Source organism: Macaca nemestrina, chromosome 1, assembly GCF_043159975.1.
Source record: "Macaca nemestrina isolate mMacNem1 chromosome 1, mMacNem.hap1, whole genome shotgun sequence".
In the NCBI taxonomy this organism is placed as follows: domain Eukaryota; kingdom Metazoa; phylum Chordata; class Mammalia; order Primates; family Cercopithecidae; genus Macaca; species Macaca nemestrina.
The window spans coordinates 106,268,737-106,283,775 of NC_092125.1; the positions used below are offsets into that span (position 1 = coordinate 106,268,737).

General features: G+C 54.5%; 3 protein-coding genes across 5 annotated transcripts; all 3 read left to right on the top strand.

Annotated features, from left to right (window-relative positions):
- Window positions 1–3,116: 3,116 nt before the first annotated feature.
- LOC105497934 (S100 calcium binding protein A3) lies at window positions 3,117–4,452 on the top strand. 2 transcript variants are annotated; one of them, XM_011769475.3, is made up of 2 exons: window positions 3,117–3,436; window positions 3,935–4,452. In XM_011769475.3, the coding sequence occupies exons 1-2, from the start codon at window positions 3,296–3,298 to the stop codon at window positions 4,097–4,099; spliced, it is 306 nt and encodes a 101-aa protein (XP_011767777.1). In that variant the 5' UTR covers window positions 3,117–3,295; the 3' UTR covers window positions 4,100–4,452. The 2 variants fall into 2 exon arrangements, 1 of the variants encoding a protein (XP_011767777.1); XR_011608929.1 differs by lacking the exon at window positions 3,117–3,436 and adding an exon at window positions 3,652–3,721 and having other exon boundaries at window positions 3,935–4,025.
- A 1,453-nt stretch (window positions 4,453–5,905) lies between these two features.
- LOC105497933 (S100 calcium binding protein A4) lies at window positions 5,906–8,181 on the top strand. Its single transcript, XM_011769474.2, has 3 exons — window positions 5,906–6,008; window positions 6,995–7,150; window positions 7,883–8,181. Exons 2-3 carry the CDS (start codon window positions 7,010–7,012, stop codon window positions 8,045–8,047), a joined length of 306 nt encoding a protein of 101 aa, XP_011767776.1. The 5' UTR covers window positions 5,906–6,008; window positions 6,995–7,009; the 3' UTR covers window positions 8,048–8,181.
- A 1,812-nt stretch (window positions 8,182–9,993) lies between these two features.
- On the top strand, window positions 9,994–14,957 carry LOC105497932 (S100 calcium binding protein A5). Of its 2 annotated transcripts, none has more exons than XM_011769473.2 (3): window positions 9,994–10,416; window positions 11,597–11,748; window positions 14,668–14,957. In XM_011769473.2, exons 2-3 carry the CDS (start codon window positions 11,611–11,613, stop codon window positions 14,806–14,808), a joined length of 279 nt encoding a protein of 92 aa, XP_011767775.2. In that variant the 5' UTR covers window positions 9,994–10,416; window positions 11,597–11,610; the 3' UTR covers window positions 14,809–14,957. The 2 variants fall into 2 exon arrangements, with proteins under 2 accessions (XP_011767775.2, XP_070927357.1); XM_071071256.1 differs by lacking the exon at window positions 9,994–10,416 and adding an exon at window positions 10,860–11,172.
- Window positions 14,958–15,039: the final 82 nt, after the last annotated feature.

The following is a 15,039-nucleotide window of genomic DNA, read 5'->3' on the forward strand; positions in this document are numbered from 1 at the left end:
ATTAACATTTATCAAGCCCTTGCCATGTGCTGGGCACTATTTATTCTATGAACTTTACATGTATTAGCTTATTTAAGCCCCACACAAACCTATGAGGTAGTTACTATTATCACCCTCCATCACCAACATATGAGTAAAATGAAGCCCTGAGAGCAGAGGTGGCTGCTTAAGGGAGGTGGCTGGGGGCAGAGCTGGGATATCACAGGCAGGAATAAGTGCTTGACCTAGAGCTGAATTAATTGCTGGTGCACTCTGGACCCCACTTCTGCTGAGTGACTGTCTCTTGGTCTCTGCACCCTACTCCCATATTTCCTGGCCTATAAAACAGGGCTATTCACAGCTCCACCTTTCCTTCCCTCCTTTATTGCTCACTCTTCTCCCCAACAGGGCTCAGTCTCCCAGGAGAGGATGGAACAGGCAAGACTTGGGTGCTGGGGCCGAGGGCGAGGTCAGAGGTGTCACTGGTGCTCTGGCTGCCTGCACAGGCAGGAAGGCTTCTTTGCCAGCCTGGGAGTCAGTCTCCTTCCTCTTTTCTCTCTCACGCTCTTCTAGGTTTTGGGTTCTCTTCCTATGAAACAGGGAGGAGTTTCTCAAGATCCAGTGTGAAGGAAAGAATAGAGAAGTTACGTGAAAGGTGTCTGTTTCCGGTAATGTGGTGGTCTGGGCCCACTCCAGCTAAAAGCAACAAAAAACGCTGCATAGAATTAAATCTTTTCAAAGCATTGAAGAGCCCACAAGGCAGTAAGAAATGAGTAGGCCAAAATCTAAGTCAAAGCAGAATCTGTACTGGGGTCCCCGGTGCCCTGAGGTCATTGGCCAAGCCAAGCCGAACCTGAGCTTTGATCTTGATGGTTTGGGGAGTGAGGAAGACAGAAGTGGAAGCCCAGGGCTCACCCCAGGAGGGGACACAAATGGATGACCCTTCCATGATGCTGAGACCCCAAAAGGCTACACACTCAAGCTAAAAGCCAGAGGAAATCCCATCCTGCCTCGCACAAGACCTCAAGGAAGGTTATTTTGGTGCTGAGCAGAACAGGGGAAGAAGGAAAACAGCCCTTAAGGAGCTCCAGCCTCGGGCCAGCCTTCATGTGACTCTAGCCCAAATTCATTCCCATCACCTGGGAAAGGCCAGAAAACTCAAGCTTAGATTGCTGGAAGTGCCCCTGTGCTTCAAAGACATCCCACCCGATGATTTCCCCCAGGGAAGCGAGCAGTTCACAGCCAACAGCTGTGCTCTGGTCAGGCAAGTTCAGACTTCTCATCTGTAAAGGGGAGGCTCAGCCACATGCTCTCCAAGGTCTCCCTGGAATAGAGATTTGTAGGGGTGCAACCTGAGCGAGGCAGAAATGTGTCCCCACTTGGTATTCTCGGGCCTCTGCAGAGTGAAGAGATGGGGCTGTGATGTGCTGGATAGGCCAGCCTGTCTTTTCCAACTGAACTGGAAGGACTCGGCAGGAAGCTGTCCCCAGTTCCCAACTCTGGGGGAGGGCAGAGGGGGAATGAAAGGGGAGTGGTGTCTGAGCCCAGACTGGCCTTTGATGTGTGCGTGGATAGGTGGGCAGCTGGGGCCTGTAATGGGGCTGCTGAGGGATCCCTGAGGGCATCCTCAGTGTTGACCTACTTGAGTCTCCCATAATTGCTTCCTTCCTTTCTTGGGAGGCTACAAATAGTGAGGCCCTGTCTCTAAGCTCCTACAGCTGAAACACCAGCACCAGCGGTGAGTGCCAGCTGCTTGGGTCCTGCCCTGGGTTGAGTGTCAGGGCAGTTTGGGGGACCCCCAATAGCCAACCTGACTCCTGACCCAGGGTCTGGCATTGGAAGCAGAGAGATGACCACAGGTGGGCCTGACAGGGGGAGGGAAGTCAGATATAGTGGACGCAGAGGTTTCCTTGCACAGTGAGGGGCTGTCGGGGAAGTTTGGACTGGGGGGTGTGTAGAGCTAAGGTCTGCCTTGGGGTGGGAGCACTGGGCTCAAGGTTCTGGTGTTCCCCTTGGTCAGGCCCCTCACTTGCTCCTTGCCTCCTTGCTTTACCTCTGAGGCTGCTCATTTCTCAGGATCATGGCCCTTTCCTCTCCTGGGAACCTGGACACCTTGCTCCAATCCTGGGGTGTTTACAATGAATCCAATCCTGGCAGTGCTTGACACCCCCCACTCTCCTTCCCCTATTTTCCTGCCAGCCTCGACCATGCCAGCCATTTGCTCCCAGCAGGGGCCCAGCAATGGGTAAATCTTCAGGGAGAGTGTTGGCCCTGGCTGTCCTGTGCTGCAGGACTCTCGTCCCGTGGGGGAACCGGGAGTGAGTCACTGGGCTAGCATGGAAAAAACTCTTGCCTTCCTGGCCGCCTTCGGGTTTTCCCAGGCTGGAGGCATCATCCCAGAAGGGCGGTGGAAGGGGAGAGTTGAAGTGAGGGGAGGTGAGCAATTCCAGGAAGGGCTTCCCCTCCAATAGAACAGGGTACCCCTATATAGAGCCTTCCTGTTCAAAACCCCCAGGGGTCAGGAGGGTAACCTCAGGCCAGGCGAGTCTCAGATTGGTAAACACCCGAACTGGTCAACTCTCAAGAGATCATCTGGTTCAGGCTCCTGACTAGGCCTGTGAGGTGGGATGACCCCACCTTATAGATTAGGCCTCGCCCCTGAGACCCAGAGAGACAAATGACTCACCAGGGTTGCACCGCTGGCGAGAGGGAGAGAGGATCCCATGAGTTTTTCTTTTGGATGCAGCTTCCTTGAGTTCAGGGCAGGAGGCAGGATGAGGGGAGTGGTGGTGAGGTGGTGGGGGTGCCTCTCAGACCTGCCCCTCCCTGCTAAGGCCTGGCTTCTCCAAGGGCCTGAGGGCAGAGAAACACAGGGCCAGGCTCTCCTTGTGCAAGTTCCCGCGGGAGGGAGGCTTCTAGGGCATCTCATGGGCTGGGGCAGACTGGGACCGAGCCAGCCCTGGGTGTTGGGGATAAGAAGAGGTGGCAGAGAATCTGGGAGTGCTTAAGGAGCCCCGCAGTGGGGAGTGTGGGTGGTGGGGTGGGATGCTGTCTCTTTGAGGAGTTTGCGGTGATGTTGGGGCAATGAGACCTCCACACGGGGAAGTAATAACAGGACAGCAGGGGGATAAATTAGGAGGGGCTGGTGTGGTCCGGGAGGGCTGCTCAGAGGAGGGGGAGACTGCGGGGCCTGAAGCCTGATGGAGGTTAGGATGGGTCTGGGAACAGTCTCTGAGAAACACAGAGGGCAGAGGTGAGCCGGGGGGTTGGCCTGGAACTCTGCTGTGAGTCACACCCTTGTTCTGTGACAGTAAGGATGGCCAGGCCTCTGGAGCAGGCGGTAGCTGCCATCGTGTGCACCTTCCAGGAATATGCAGGGCGCTGTGGGGACAAATACAAGCTCTGCCAGGCGGAGCTCAAGGAGCTGCTGCAAAAGGAGTTGGCCACCTGGACCCCGGTGAGCAGCTGGAGTGTCTGTCCCCTCCTCGCCCAGTGGGAGGCACTGCCTAGACTCTGCCAAGAGAGACCTGGGGACAAGCATGAGCACAGGACAGCAAGGGGAGGGGGCTGGTTTGTGAGGAGGAAGTGGGAGGGGAGAACTGACATAGCAGAAACCTCAGCTTCCTCATCTATAAAATGGGATGACAATCATCACACCTGCTGCCTTGCAGGGTTGTTGAGAGGACTGAGCGAGAGCACCATGAAGAATGCCTAACACATAGTAGGCACTCAGTAGCAAATAGTAGGTGCTCGATTAATAATCTGAGAGGGCAGTTTTGGGAGGGGATTGCAACGGGTGCATTATCAGAGCAGGGAGGTTGAAATTGGCCCTCGGAAGGGTGTAGTTTGGGGTAGGGTGGGTCCACTTGGGAGAGGAGGGAGGGAGGTGGCGTGTGAGGCTGTTCTGCCCTCCTCATCCTACTCCCCCACTCCTCCCCACCCTTCCCTTGCACAGACTGAGTTTCGGGAGTGTGACTACAACAAATTCATGAGTGTTCTGGACACCAACAAGGACTGCGAGGTGGACTTTGTGGAGTATGTGCGCTCACTTGCCTGCCTCTGTCTCTACTGCCACGAGTACTTCAAGGACTGTCCCTCAGATCCCCCCTGCTCCCAGTAGCCTCTGCTCCAGGGGGTGCGCCAGCTGTTGGGGGCTGGGCATGTCTCCCACACTCCCTCCTACCCTCTCTCCTGTACCCCTTTCAATCTGGACTTGCCCAGGTCTTCCGTGATCAGTTAACCCATTTTACCTAGGAGGCCCAGAGATGTGAGGGCTCCTTTCCCAGGATGCCCAGCAAGTGAGGGGTAGAGCCACTCTGGGCCCCAGCCTGCCTGCTGCACCCCTGCGGCCTCCCTTGTGGATGGGAGGAGGCGGGATCTGCTGTGAGGCCCTCGAGGCTCAGCAGAGCGTGCACCAATGAGGCCACGATGGGAAAGGGCCTATTTAACTCCTAATAAAAAACTGGCATCAGCTTGGTTTTGTTTGATTCTTCTCTGAGGACGCGTCTGCTGAGTTCTTTGCTCCTTTCTGGCCTTTTCTACTGCAGGAAGGCAGCTGAGGGCAGGGGCAGGGGCAGGGGCAGGGGGCTCCCCCAGGGAAGTTGCAGACCCTGCAGAAATGCAGTGGCCTCCAAGGTCCAGCAGGAGGGCGTGGGGCCAACACAGGGACCCCTGTCCTCCCTTCCTCTCTCTCTCTCTCTGGGGTCTTTGAGAGAGGACCGCCTGAGTTTCCCCTGGGACTCAGTGCTCACGGTTGGATGACCTGAGGAGGGTGGGGCCGTGGGCACAGTGGGGGTGTTTGTTCCCTGCCCCGGGCTGTGGGAGCCCAGAAAGCAGCACTAATGGGATTAGGGTGTCTGAGGTGTTTACTCCCAGCCAGGAAGTTGTGCCCTGTGTGGAGGGGGAAGGGGATAACTTGAGGCAGCCCCTATCCCTGAAGCCGCAGTCCCCTGAGGGCCTTAACCCCCTACTTCTAACCCTCACTGAGTTTGTAGCCCACCCTGAGAGGTTGGCTCGAATTCTAACTCCCCTATTTCGTGCCATTTCACCTCTAACTCTCCACCCCAACCTGGATTCTTCATTCCTGACACTCATCCCAACTTGAAATGGCCCCTCTTGATACCCTCTCCGAACCTGAGATCTATCCGTGAGCCCCCACGTGTCACTGCCACTCCATACTCCATCACCACCTCACCCAGGACCTTTCCCACTGACATTCCTGAAGGGGTCCCAGAGCCTCATTTGGGTGTGAACCTGTTCCCCTCCAGATCCCCCAGCCCCGGCCCTGAGCCTTACTTGGCATGGCAGACAGTACTGGGCATGGAGATCCCTGCCCCATTTTTGTTTTTGAGTCTTTATTTTTTTAAGAGACAAGGTCTGCTGTGTTGCCCAGGCTGGAGAGCAGTGGCTTGAGCATAGCCAACTGCAGTCTCGAACTCCTGGGCTCAAACGATCCTCCTGTTTCAGCTTCCTGACTAGCTGGGACTACAGGCTACAGCCACGCTGCCCGTCTAATTAAAAACAAATTTTGTTTTTCCTGCCTAGGCTGGTCTTGAACTCCTGGCCTCAGGCGATCCTCCCATCCCCCTCCCTAGCTTTTGTGTCACCACATTTCCAGGGCAATCTCCCATCTGTCACCCACCACCCCCTGCATCTTCTTTCCTAGCTCCCTGATGGAACTACTCCCTCCCTGTCCCCCATGCTCCAGGCACAGACTACCCCTTCCTCCACCTCTCTAAAACTCAGGCTGAGCTATGTACACTGGGTGGTGCCTATTGCATCCAGGTCCCTGCTGGTAACTGCTGGGGCTTACCCGTTACCCAAACAAGAGGCTTGGTTGCAAGGCTGGGCTGGTGGAGGGTGCTGTGGCACTTAACACATCAGCCCACAGCAGGAAGGCAGTATCCACTCTCCCCTGTCCCCTGCTATGGGCAGGGCCTGGCTGGGGTATAAATAGGTCAGACCGCTGGGCCGTCCCCATTCTTCCCCTCTCTACAACCCTCTCTCCTCAGCGCTTCTCTCTTGGTTTGGTGAGTTGTGTTGGCCTGACTGGCATGTAAGGGGTGTCAGAGGCCAGGGCTGGGGCAGGAGAAGGGGAAGCTGGTGGGGGCCAGATGTGCTAAAGAGATCCAGATGTGAGACTCTGATGTGGAACTCTGGGTAGAGTGTGTGCATGGGTGTGCATGTGTGTGGGTGTGCATGTGTGTGGGTGTGCATGTGTGTGGGTGTGCATGTGCACACACACATGTGCACGTAAGAGGGAGGAAAAAACCAACAGAAAAGCGAGCAAGTGGCTAGATTTGAGCTCTCCAGGTGCTTCCGAGATGTGGGCTTGCACATGCTGTTGCTATAGTATGTGTTGGTATGTATGTGCCCATGGGTATCTGCACTGGCTCATGTTTGCTGGGTTGCGCACTCGGGAGCAGGAAGCAAAGGAAAGGCAGAAGGCAACTGTGGGCGTTCGTCTGGTGGTGTGCCCCATGAGCCTCTGCCCTGCACGCAGCAGCCCAGCTCAAGAAGGAGCGTGGCCTCTGCACCTTCTCTTCCAACCCTTGCCTCTGCCATCTCACTTTGCCCCTCCCTACGCTGAGCACTAAGCAGCTGGTTTTTTCCGCTGCAGGCCCCTGGGCAGGCCTCCAGCAGCCGCACCCAGTGCTGGGAGGGAGAAGAATGGCCAGGGCGGGGCCTTTGTGGCTGAGCCGTGGGAGTGGATAGACTGAGCGAGGGATGGAAAAAATGCTGTTGTTGAGGCGAGGCCTGGGAGGCCCTGGGAGCTTGCTGCCTGAATCTCCAGAGCCTGCGCAGTGGGTTCTGCAAATGTTCACTGCCCAGAGCATGTGTTCCCCACTGTGCACACCCTCCCCGCCAGGTGCTGGGCCCACTGCTCTGGGCTCCCCCAGGGAGGGAGCAGAGTCTCGCCAAGTGATCCTGGAGGGATGGGAGGGGAGCCTGGCATTCTGAACACATCTCTGAGGGGTGGGGTAAATAAGAGGGTCTCTGTGCCTCCTGCTCCCAGATCCTGACTGCTGTCATGGCGTGCCCTCTGGAGAAGGCCCTGGATGTGATGGTGTCCACCTTCCACAAGTACTCGGGCAAAGAGGGTGACAAGTTCAAGCTCAACAAATCAGAGCTAAAGGAGTTGCTGACCCGGGAGCTGCCCAGCTTCTTGGGGGTGAGTGGGTAGTGCTTGAGTGTGTCCCCACGTGGGGCATTTCCCACAGAGGAGGGCAGCAGTCTTGATCTAGAGCATTAGCTACAGAGGGCATCTATCAGTGGGGTGACTGCCTGGGGTGGAAACACATTGAACACCACCGCTCACTTACTGGCCCCATATGCTGAAAGAGGGCTGAGAATGAATGTGTCAGACACTGCCAGATGCTTTGCACAACTTAACTGAAGGGAAGACTAAGCTCAGAGTGCTAAGTAACTTCCCAAGGTGGTCAGCGTACACAACTGCCATCTGGACCAGGACTGTCTGACTCTTGCCATCACGCCAACAGTGGACACTGTTTGAGTTTCTGTTTGGCTTGTAGATGTGAAGACACAGATGTGGAGATGATCACAGGCCTGCAGACATTCCCCTCAAACACTAACAATGTATATTTGTATCAAACATAATACAGTTTACATATTGCTTTCATGACTATTACTACCTCATGGGATTATTAGAGCAACCTTGGGTGAAAATGTAGTGGTTCCGTCATTTTTCCATTGCACCAGGTACTCAGACTTCCTTATCCAAGGAGTACCTTCTCCATCCTAGCTTAGCCTTGAGGGTTGGAGTTCCAAACTGGACCTCCCAAAGGAGCCTCCCTGAACTCTGGTCTGGGAGTAGAAACTGGGTCTGGTCCTGGCTCTCCCTACTGGGCTTCTGTTTTCTATCTGTAGCCTCTTCTCCCTCCAGAAAAGGACAGATGAAGCTGCATTCCAGAAGCTGATGAGCAACTTGGACAGCAACAGGGACAACGAGGTGGACTTCCAAGAGTACTGTGTCTTCCTGTCCTGCATCGCCATGATGTGTAATGAATTCTTTGAAGGCTTCCCAGATAAGCAGCCCAGGAAGAAATGAAAGCTTCTCTGATGTGGTTGGGGGTTCTGCCAGCTGGGGCCTTCCCTGTCGCCAGTGGGCACAGTGCCCCACCCTGGCTCCTTCAGACACGTGCTTGATGCTGAGCAAGTTCAATAAAGATTCTTGGAAGTTTTGAGGCTGATGGTTTGAGAGACTCTGGGGGCATGGGTTGGGGGCTGAGAGAGATGTTGTGGGGTGGTGGTGGGGAGAGCTGAAGTTTTATGGAGAGCAAACCAGTGAAGTCAGGGGAGGGATGCAGGATGACTATGAGTGTATGCACAGGCAATAAAGTTCACTCAGTGAGGTCAAAGCTGAGAAGGGGACCCCATAACCACCCCCTTGCCAAGGTTTGGAAAGCTCCAGCTGTGGGATCTCAGCCAGCCCACTTACCCCTCCCACCTCTCTCCAACCTTGCCTCTGACAGGATCTTGAACCGAGGCTGGAATTGAAGGTCACATCTGTTCCTGGCTGGGGTCTGGAATGGAGTTTGGGTGTCCTGGGAGGAAGTCAGAGGGAAAAGAATAAGACTGAGCTGCAGGGAGGAAGTACTTAGGTGACAGTGGGATGGGGAGGAGGGCTGGCACTTAGTGCTGACATTTACAGTCCAGGCTCTGTCATGCCACCCCCTTCCAGATCCCTGGCTTCAAACCACAGGGATGGATTAATCCTTTCCTGTCTGTGGTAGGATCAGGGAAGGCAATGTGGAGGGAGACCCGGCTGTTTGCAGCAGCATGAGAATACAGGCATTCTTGAATCCACCGTCTCTGCCACAAAGGTCCCTGGATGAGATCTGTTATCAGTCAGGAATCAAGCTCCTTCAGGGAAGGACAGGGGACCTCAGAAGAGATGAGTGGGGGTCAGTGGCTGGGGTGGGAGTGAGGCAAAGGGTGAGAAGGTGACCATAGTTTGGAGACAAAATTCCACATATGTGGAATTTTGATCTGATAAATGAAATTGAGATTATTTCCCCCCCACCCCAGAAAATATGAGGCATGATATTGCTTCCCCTTAAGTAGGTTCAAGGCCAGTGGTTCAAGGGTGCAGTGGTGGGCAGAGGTTAGACTTCAAGGCCCTGCCTGGCTGACACGGGGATCTTTAAGGAAGAAGTGCGTGGAGATCAGGCGCAGAGGCTGGAGGGCTTGGTCCCACTGACCTCCTCTTACGGGTCCTCTTTCCTCTCGTCACATGGGGCTTTTCTCTCAGGTTTCAGAGGAGTGGGGCAGGTGACTCAGATGTTCCCTCAGGGTTTGACTGCAGAGACTTGGGAGGAATTTCAGTTCAGGAGAAAGTCTGCTGCCTTCCCCTGTCCTCTCCATCCACCCTCCCTGGGAGCACCCTCCCTGCGGCCTCCACCTGCATCACGCTGTCCTTCAGAGATGCCTGCTGCATAGCAACCAATCCCTGCTGCCTCTGTAACCTTGCCAGTTGGGGGTGGGGTGGAGTGGGGAGCAGTGGGAAGGCCTCCCAGGCTGGGGTGGGACTGTAGCAGTGACAGGCACTACACCCTGAGCCCAGGTCTGTTCTTGGACTGGTGGTAGAAGTACGTTGTTATACTGTGGTAGAACAATGTCTGAGTGTCTCCTGGGATACAGGGAACTTCCCTGGCCCCTACTCCCTCCTTGACTGCAACCTGAGCCCGAACCCCCCTCCCCAATCCACAACCTCTACCCCAGTGCTGGGCCTTAGCCCTTCGCTGGGTGCCTTCCCTATTCCTGATTCTCAGTCCTCCATGCCAAGAGCCTCCGACAAGCCTTTCCTGCGAAGAGCAGTGAGGCCTAGAAGAAATCATTCATTTAAAAGCCCTTTAAAAACCTCTGGGTCCATATTAGCTCACGACCTTGACCATATCCTTCGCAGAAAATATCTTCCTCCACTGATCCCCATCTCAAGGGCTGTCCTCTCTGCTTCTGGAGTGGGTGGCAAGATGGGTGGGAGGGTCCTGATGCGGAGAGCTTCCTAGGACACGGGGAGATGGTGCCCTCTGTTTGGCCCATACCTCCGAAGTTTTCTTTCCAGGACAACCTGGTTTCCCTTCTTCGGCTTATTGTTCCATCAGATTTCAGATTGTGAGTTCTGATTTTTGGTCAGAAGAATAAAGTTTCTGGGATTGGGGACGTGTGTGCTATGGGAACTCAGTGTGTCCCCAGCCCTTGTTTGTAAACAAGGAAGGTGAGATTGACAGAAGGGGTTTCTCCCCAGCTCCATCCTGAGAGGCTCTGACGTGAGCATCCCCAAGTCCCCAGCCCCTTCCCATGGGCCCTTTCTCTCTCCTGGTTTCCTGGGGACAGAGAGCAGGGGAATAAAGGCAGAAGGCAGTGAGAGGGAGGCTGTGTCTGCTGCCTGGATTCTCTGGGCTCACTCCCACAGTGGTAAGTCCTTCCTTCTTATGTCCCTGTTTGTCTGCTATCTGGTGGATCACACTGGATGGTGAGGGTGACGAGCGGTGGTGACCTCCACCAAGGAGGCCTGGCCCCACAAGCGGGCATGCACTTGGGGAGGAAACGGCAGAGCCTTTGGAACTTCTTGAGAAATGGCTCTGGGGTGGAGGTGGGGGTCTGGACTAGCCAGGATGCTCCTGCAGGTGCACAGAGGACCTTGCCTTCAACTGCGGCCCCAGTTGAGTCTCCTTGAGGTGGGAGAGGCTGAGGTTTTGGGTGGTGGGAGAGGAACGATGGGTCTGGTTTAAGAATGGTAGGGAGGGCTTTGGGCTGGAGGTGAGGACAGGATTAACCTGCAGTCCTCAAGTTCTGTGGGTGTTGCCTCCTTCCTCCCTGAGGGGGAAGTGGTTTTTAGTCTGAGTCACTTGAGCTCCATCCGTCTCTTCCCTTGGTTGGGGGTGGCTGTGCCATTGGAATCCAGGCCTTTATTCAAGCGTAGCCTCTGGATCCAGGTTTTGGAATGATCCTGGAGATTTCAAGAGGCCCCCTGCTCTCCCTGCCTGCTGGCCTGTCTGTGTGTGCACTGCTCTGGGCCAGAGTCTGGAGACCAGTTGGGCCAGCTCAGCCACCTCCCTGCTGCTCCTTGTTGAGCCCTCATCTCCTAGTTCCAGCCCAGCCCCCTCTCAGCTCTGGACTCTCTCTTTGCCCTGTCCCCCACTTTAATAATGGGACACTCCTCGATATCAGGTGATTCAGGCACTGGGGGAAAGGCTGGTGACTAAGGTGGGAACTGTCTGTGGAAAACCAGTTCCTAGGCTGGAAGGGGCAGAGAGAAAATCGTGACCCTTGATCTGCTCCAGCATCTGCCACCAGGCTTTTTGAGGAGGTCGTCTTGTCATCTTTCTGCCCCAGGCCTCCTTTTCAACAACTCCCAAGCAGGAGAGTCTGCGGTCTGCTTTGGGGGCTGGCCGTTCTCCTTGTACCAGCTGCTCCAGGGTTTGCTGTGGGTCTCACTGTAACCTGTGCTGATACAGATGGGTGCTCTTGTTAGTGGATTTCGGTCTCATCTTGGGTTCCAGTCTCTTGTCTTTGAGGGAGGGGCCTCAGAGGTAGGCTAGTGCTGCTGGTGGTGACTTCCTGAGGAATGGGATCTTCCCTGCTCCCTCTGCAGAGCTGCACACTGTGATGGAGACCCCTCTGGAGAAGGCCCTGACCACTATGGTGACCACGTTTCACAAATATTCGGGGAGAGAGGGTAGCAAACTGACCCTGAGTAGGAAGGAACTCAAGGAGCTGATCAAGAAAGAGCTGTGTCTTGGGGAGGTAGGTGATTGTTCCCTCATCCTCCACCCCAAAGTCTGAGTGCTCCCTCTGGGGGACACATACCTACTCCCAGGATCCTCCAGCCTAAGCCAGGGGCAGGGTGGCCAAGGGCTACAGACAGAGACAAAGGAAGACGGTGGGGATTTGGGGCCAGCAAAACTCTAGCCCTCTGTGAAGGAGGATGCGTCAGGGTCTCACTGAGAAGGAGGAAGGGCTGAGTCTGGAGGGTTTAGAGAAGGAGATTGAGCCTTCGATGGTGCGGCTAGGCTTTCGCAGCAGTGGCAGAACCTGTGCTAGGGGTCGTGGGTGGTGAAGGGATGCAGGGTGTCCAGGTCCAGCTGTGTACAACCCAAGGGTAGGGACCCCGCCTGATTCTTCTCTGTGTGCACAGCATGGCCAGGGCTCTCCAATGGTGCTGGCTCTCCAACTGAAACTATGTTTACAAGTTACCCTATGTTGGCCGGGCGCGGTGGCTCAAGCCTGTAATCCCAGCACTTTGGGAGGCCGAGATGGGCGGATCACGAGGTCAGGAGATCGAGAGACGATCCCGGCTAACACGGTGAAACCCCGTCTCTACTAAAAAATACAAAAAAATAGCCGGGCGAGGTGGCGGGCGCCTGTAGTCCCAGCTACTCGGGAGGCTGAGGCAGGAGAATGGCGTAAACCCGGGAGGCAGAGCTTGCAGGGAGCTGAGATCCGGCCACTGCACTCCAGCCTGGGTGACAGAGCAAGACTCTGTCTCAAAAAAAAAAAAAAAAAAAAAAAAAAAAGTTACCCTATGTTAACTCGTAAACATAGGATAGCCAGGAGACAGAACTGGTTCTCACCAGATGGAGGTGGCGTGAGGGAGGTGACTGACAGAGGTGAAGGCCCAGGAGGTTATTATAATACAATATCCCTGAGGATAAATATATATATATATATAAAAATATAAATATATATACATATACATATATATATTTATTTATTTTTTTGAGACGGAGTCTTGCTCTGTCGCCCAGGCTGGAGTGCAGTGGCATGATCCTGGCTCACTGCAACCTCTGCCTCCTAGGTTCAAGTGATTCTCCTGCCTCAGCCTATTGAGTAACTGGGATTACAGGCACGCACCATCACGCCTGGCTAATTTTTGTATTTTTAGTAGAGATGGGGTTTCTCCATATTGGTCAGGCTGGTCTTGAACATCTGACCTAGTGATCCATCCGCCTCGGCCTCCCAAAGTGTTGGGATTACAGGCGTGAGCCACTGTGCCTGGCCAAGGATAAATAAGACTCTGTCACCCAGGTTAGAGTGCAGTGGTGTGCTCATGGCTCATTGTAGCCTTGAACTTTCAGGCTCAAGTGATTCTCTCACCTCAGCCTCCTGAGAAGCTAGGACTACAAGCGAGTACCACCACGATTAGATAATTTTAAAAATTTTTTGTAGAGATGGGGTCTCACTATTTTACCCAGGCTGTTCTTGAACTCCTGGTCTCTAATAATCCTATCGCCTCGTCCTCCCAAAGTGCTGAAATTACAAGTATGAGCCACTGTGCCTAGTCTTATTATTTTTACAGTTAAAAAAATCAATGCTCAAATGCATCAAATAACTTGCCTAAGGGGGCTGAACTGGAGTTCTGGGCCAGGCTGGTGAATTATCCTCCCTGTTTCCTTTAAAATTTGGCCTGGGTGCCTCTCCATCTATTACACCTTGAGCCCTGGTAGGCCCTCCCAGAAAGAAGGTCCACAGTGTGCCACATGGGCAGGGGACCAAAGCAGGTGTGGGCGTCCCCAGGCCTGATCTCTGGCTTCCGCCATGTTCCCTGCATCCTGGAGTTAATGAGGGCAAAGGGAGAGGCCACGGGTACAGTAGGGGTTAATTACAGAAGGAGAAACGCCCATGGGAGGGCCTGGCAATAACAGGAGCCCAGGCTGGGGACTAGGATCATATCACAGACAAGCAGTTTCCGCCTCCATAAGTCCCAATGTCTCCTGTGAAAACCTGTAGCTGATGGCAATGATGAGGAGACATCAGGATCTGCTTGTCTATATTTTCTTCCTGTTCCACCCAAAGGACCCTGACTCCATCGTCGTAGTGGAGCCAGGCTGGGACATCAGAGGACCAGACAAGAGTGCACAACTGGGCTCCAGGCAGGCCTCTTGCACAGCTCTCCTAGCAGCAGAGGGATGCAGTGGCTTCACAGCCCCGGTGCACTGCTCTCATTGAGAGACATTTTGTCTGGGCTTATTCTCACCTAGTCCTTAGAACGGGGAGAGAGTCACTCAGAGACTTGGATAACGCTCAGTGCCACATAATCAGCAAGGTTTTTTTTTGAGAAGGAGTTTCTTTCTTGTTGTCCAGGCTGGAGTGCAATGCGCATGATCTTGCTCAATGCAACCTCTGTCTCTCAAGTTCAAGCGATTCTCCTGCCTCAGCCTTCCAAGTAGCTGGGATTACAGGGATGCACAATCATGCCCTGCTAATTCTGTATTTTCAGTAGAGATGGGGTTTCACCGTGTTGGTCAGGCTGGTCTTGAACTCCTGATGTCAGGTGATCTACCCGCCTCGGCCTCCCAAAGTGCTAGGATTACAGGTGTGAGCCACCGCGCCTGACCCAGCAAGCTGTTTTTATCAGGTGTTAGTATAAAACCCAGATGATTGTTTATTTGGCTGGGGGACGGTGTTGCAGGGAAGGCAGGATAGGCTAGCATTCCTGCTGTCATTTATTTCCATTCAGGAGTCAGGTCCCTGACCCCCTACTTCATGCCAGGCCCTTGCCTAGGTGTGGGCAGCAGGCAGACTCTGGGGGTCGAGATGCTGACAGTGTCACTGACTCAGCTGGGGCTCACACTGAGGTTTCAGGGTGGGTATGACACCATGCAGTGGTGCGAGGGCAGGGCTGGGAGTGGGGTCTGAGTTGTCCCTCCACCTGGGTCTGTGAAGATGAAGGACAACAGCATCGATGACTTGATGAAGAGCCTGGACAAGAATAGTGACCAGGAGATCGACTTCAAGGAGTACTCGGTGTTCCTGACCACGCTGTGCATGGCCTACAACGACTTCGTCCTAGAGGACAAGAAGTGACTCGGGCTGCCCTCCGCCCTTACCCTCCACCCCTTGCTGCTGACCTTGGCTGCTCCTCTCATGGACCCTCTTTGGCCCCCTGCCCTCCTCTCCCTCCCAGATGGACCCTTCCATGGGAGGAAATAAAGTTTCCATTGCAGGTGCTGGGAGTCTGGTTTTGAAGCTGTCTTGTCTACCTTGGCCTGGGGAGAGGGGAGCACAGGAGGGGTCTCTCCTTGAGTGGGTTGAGAC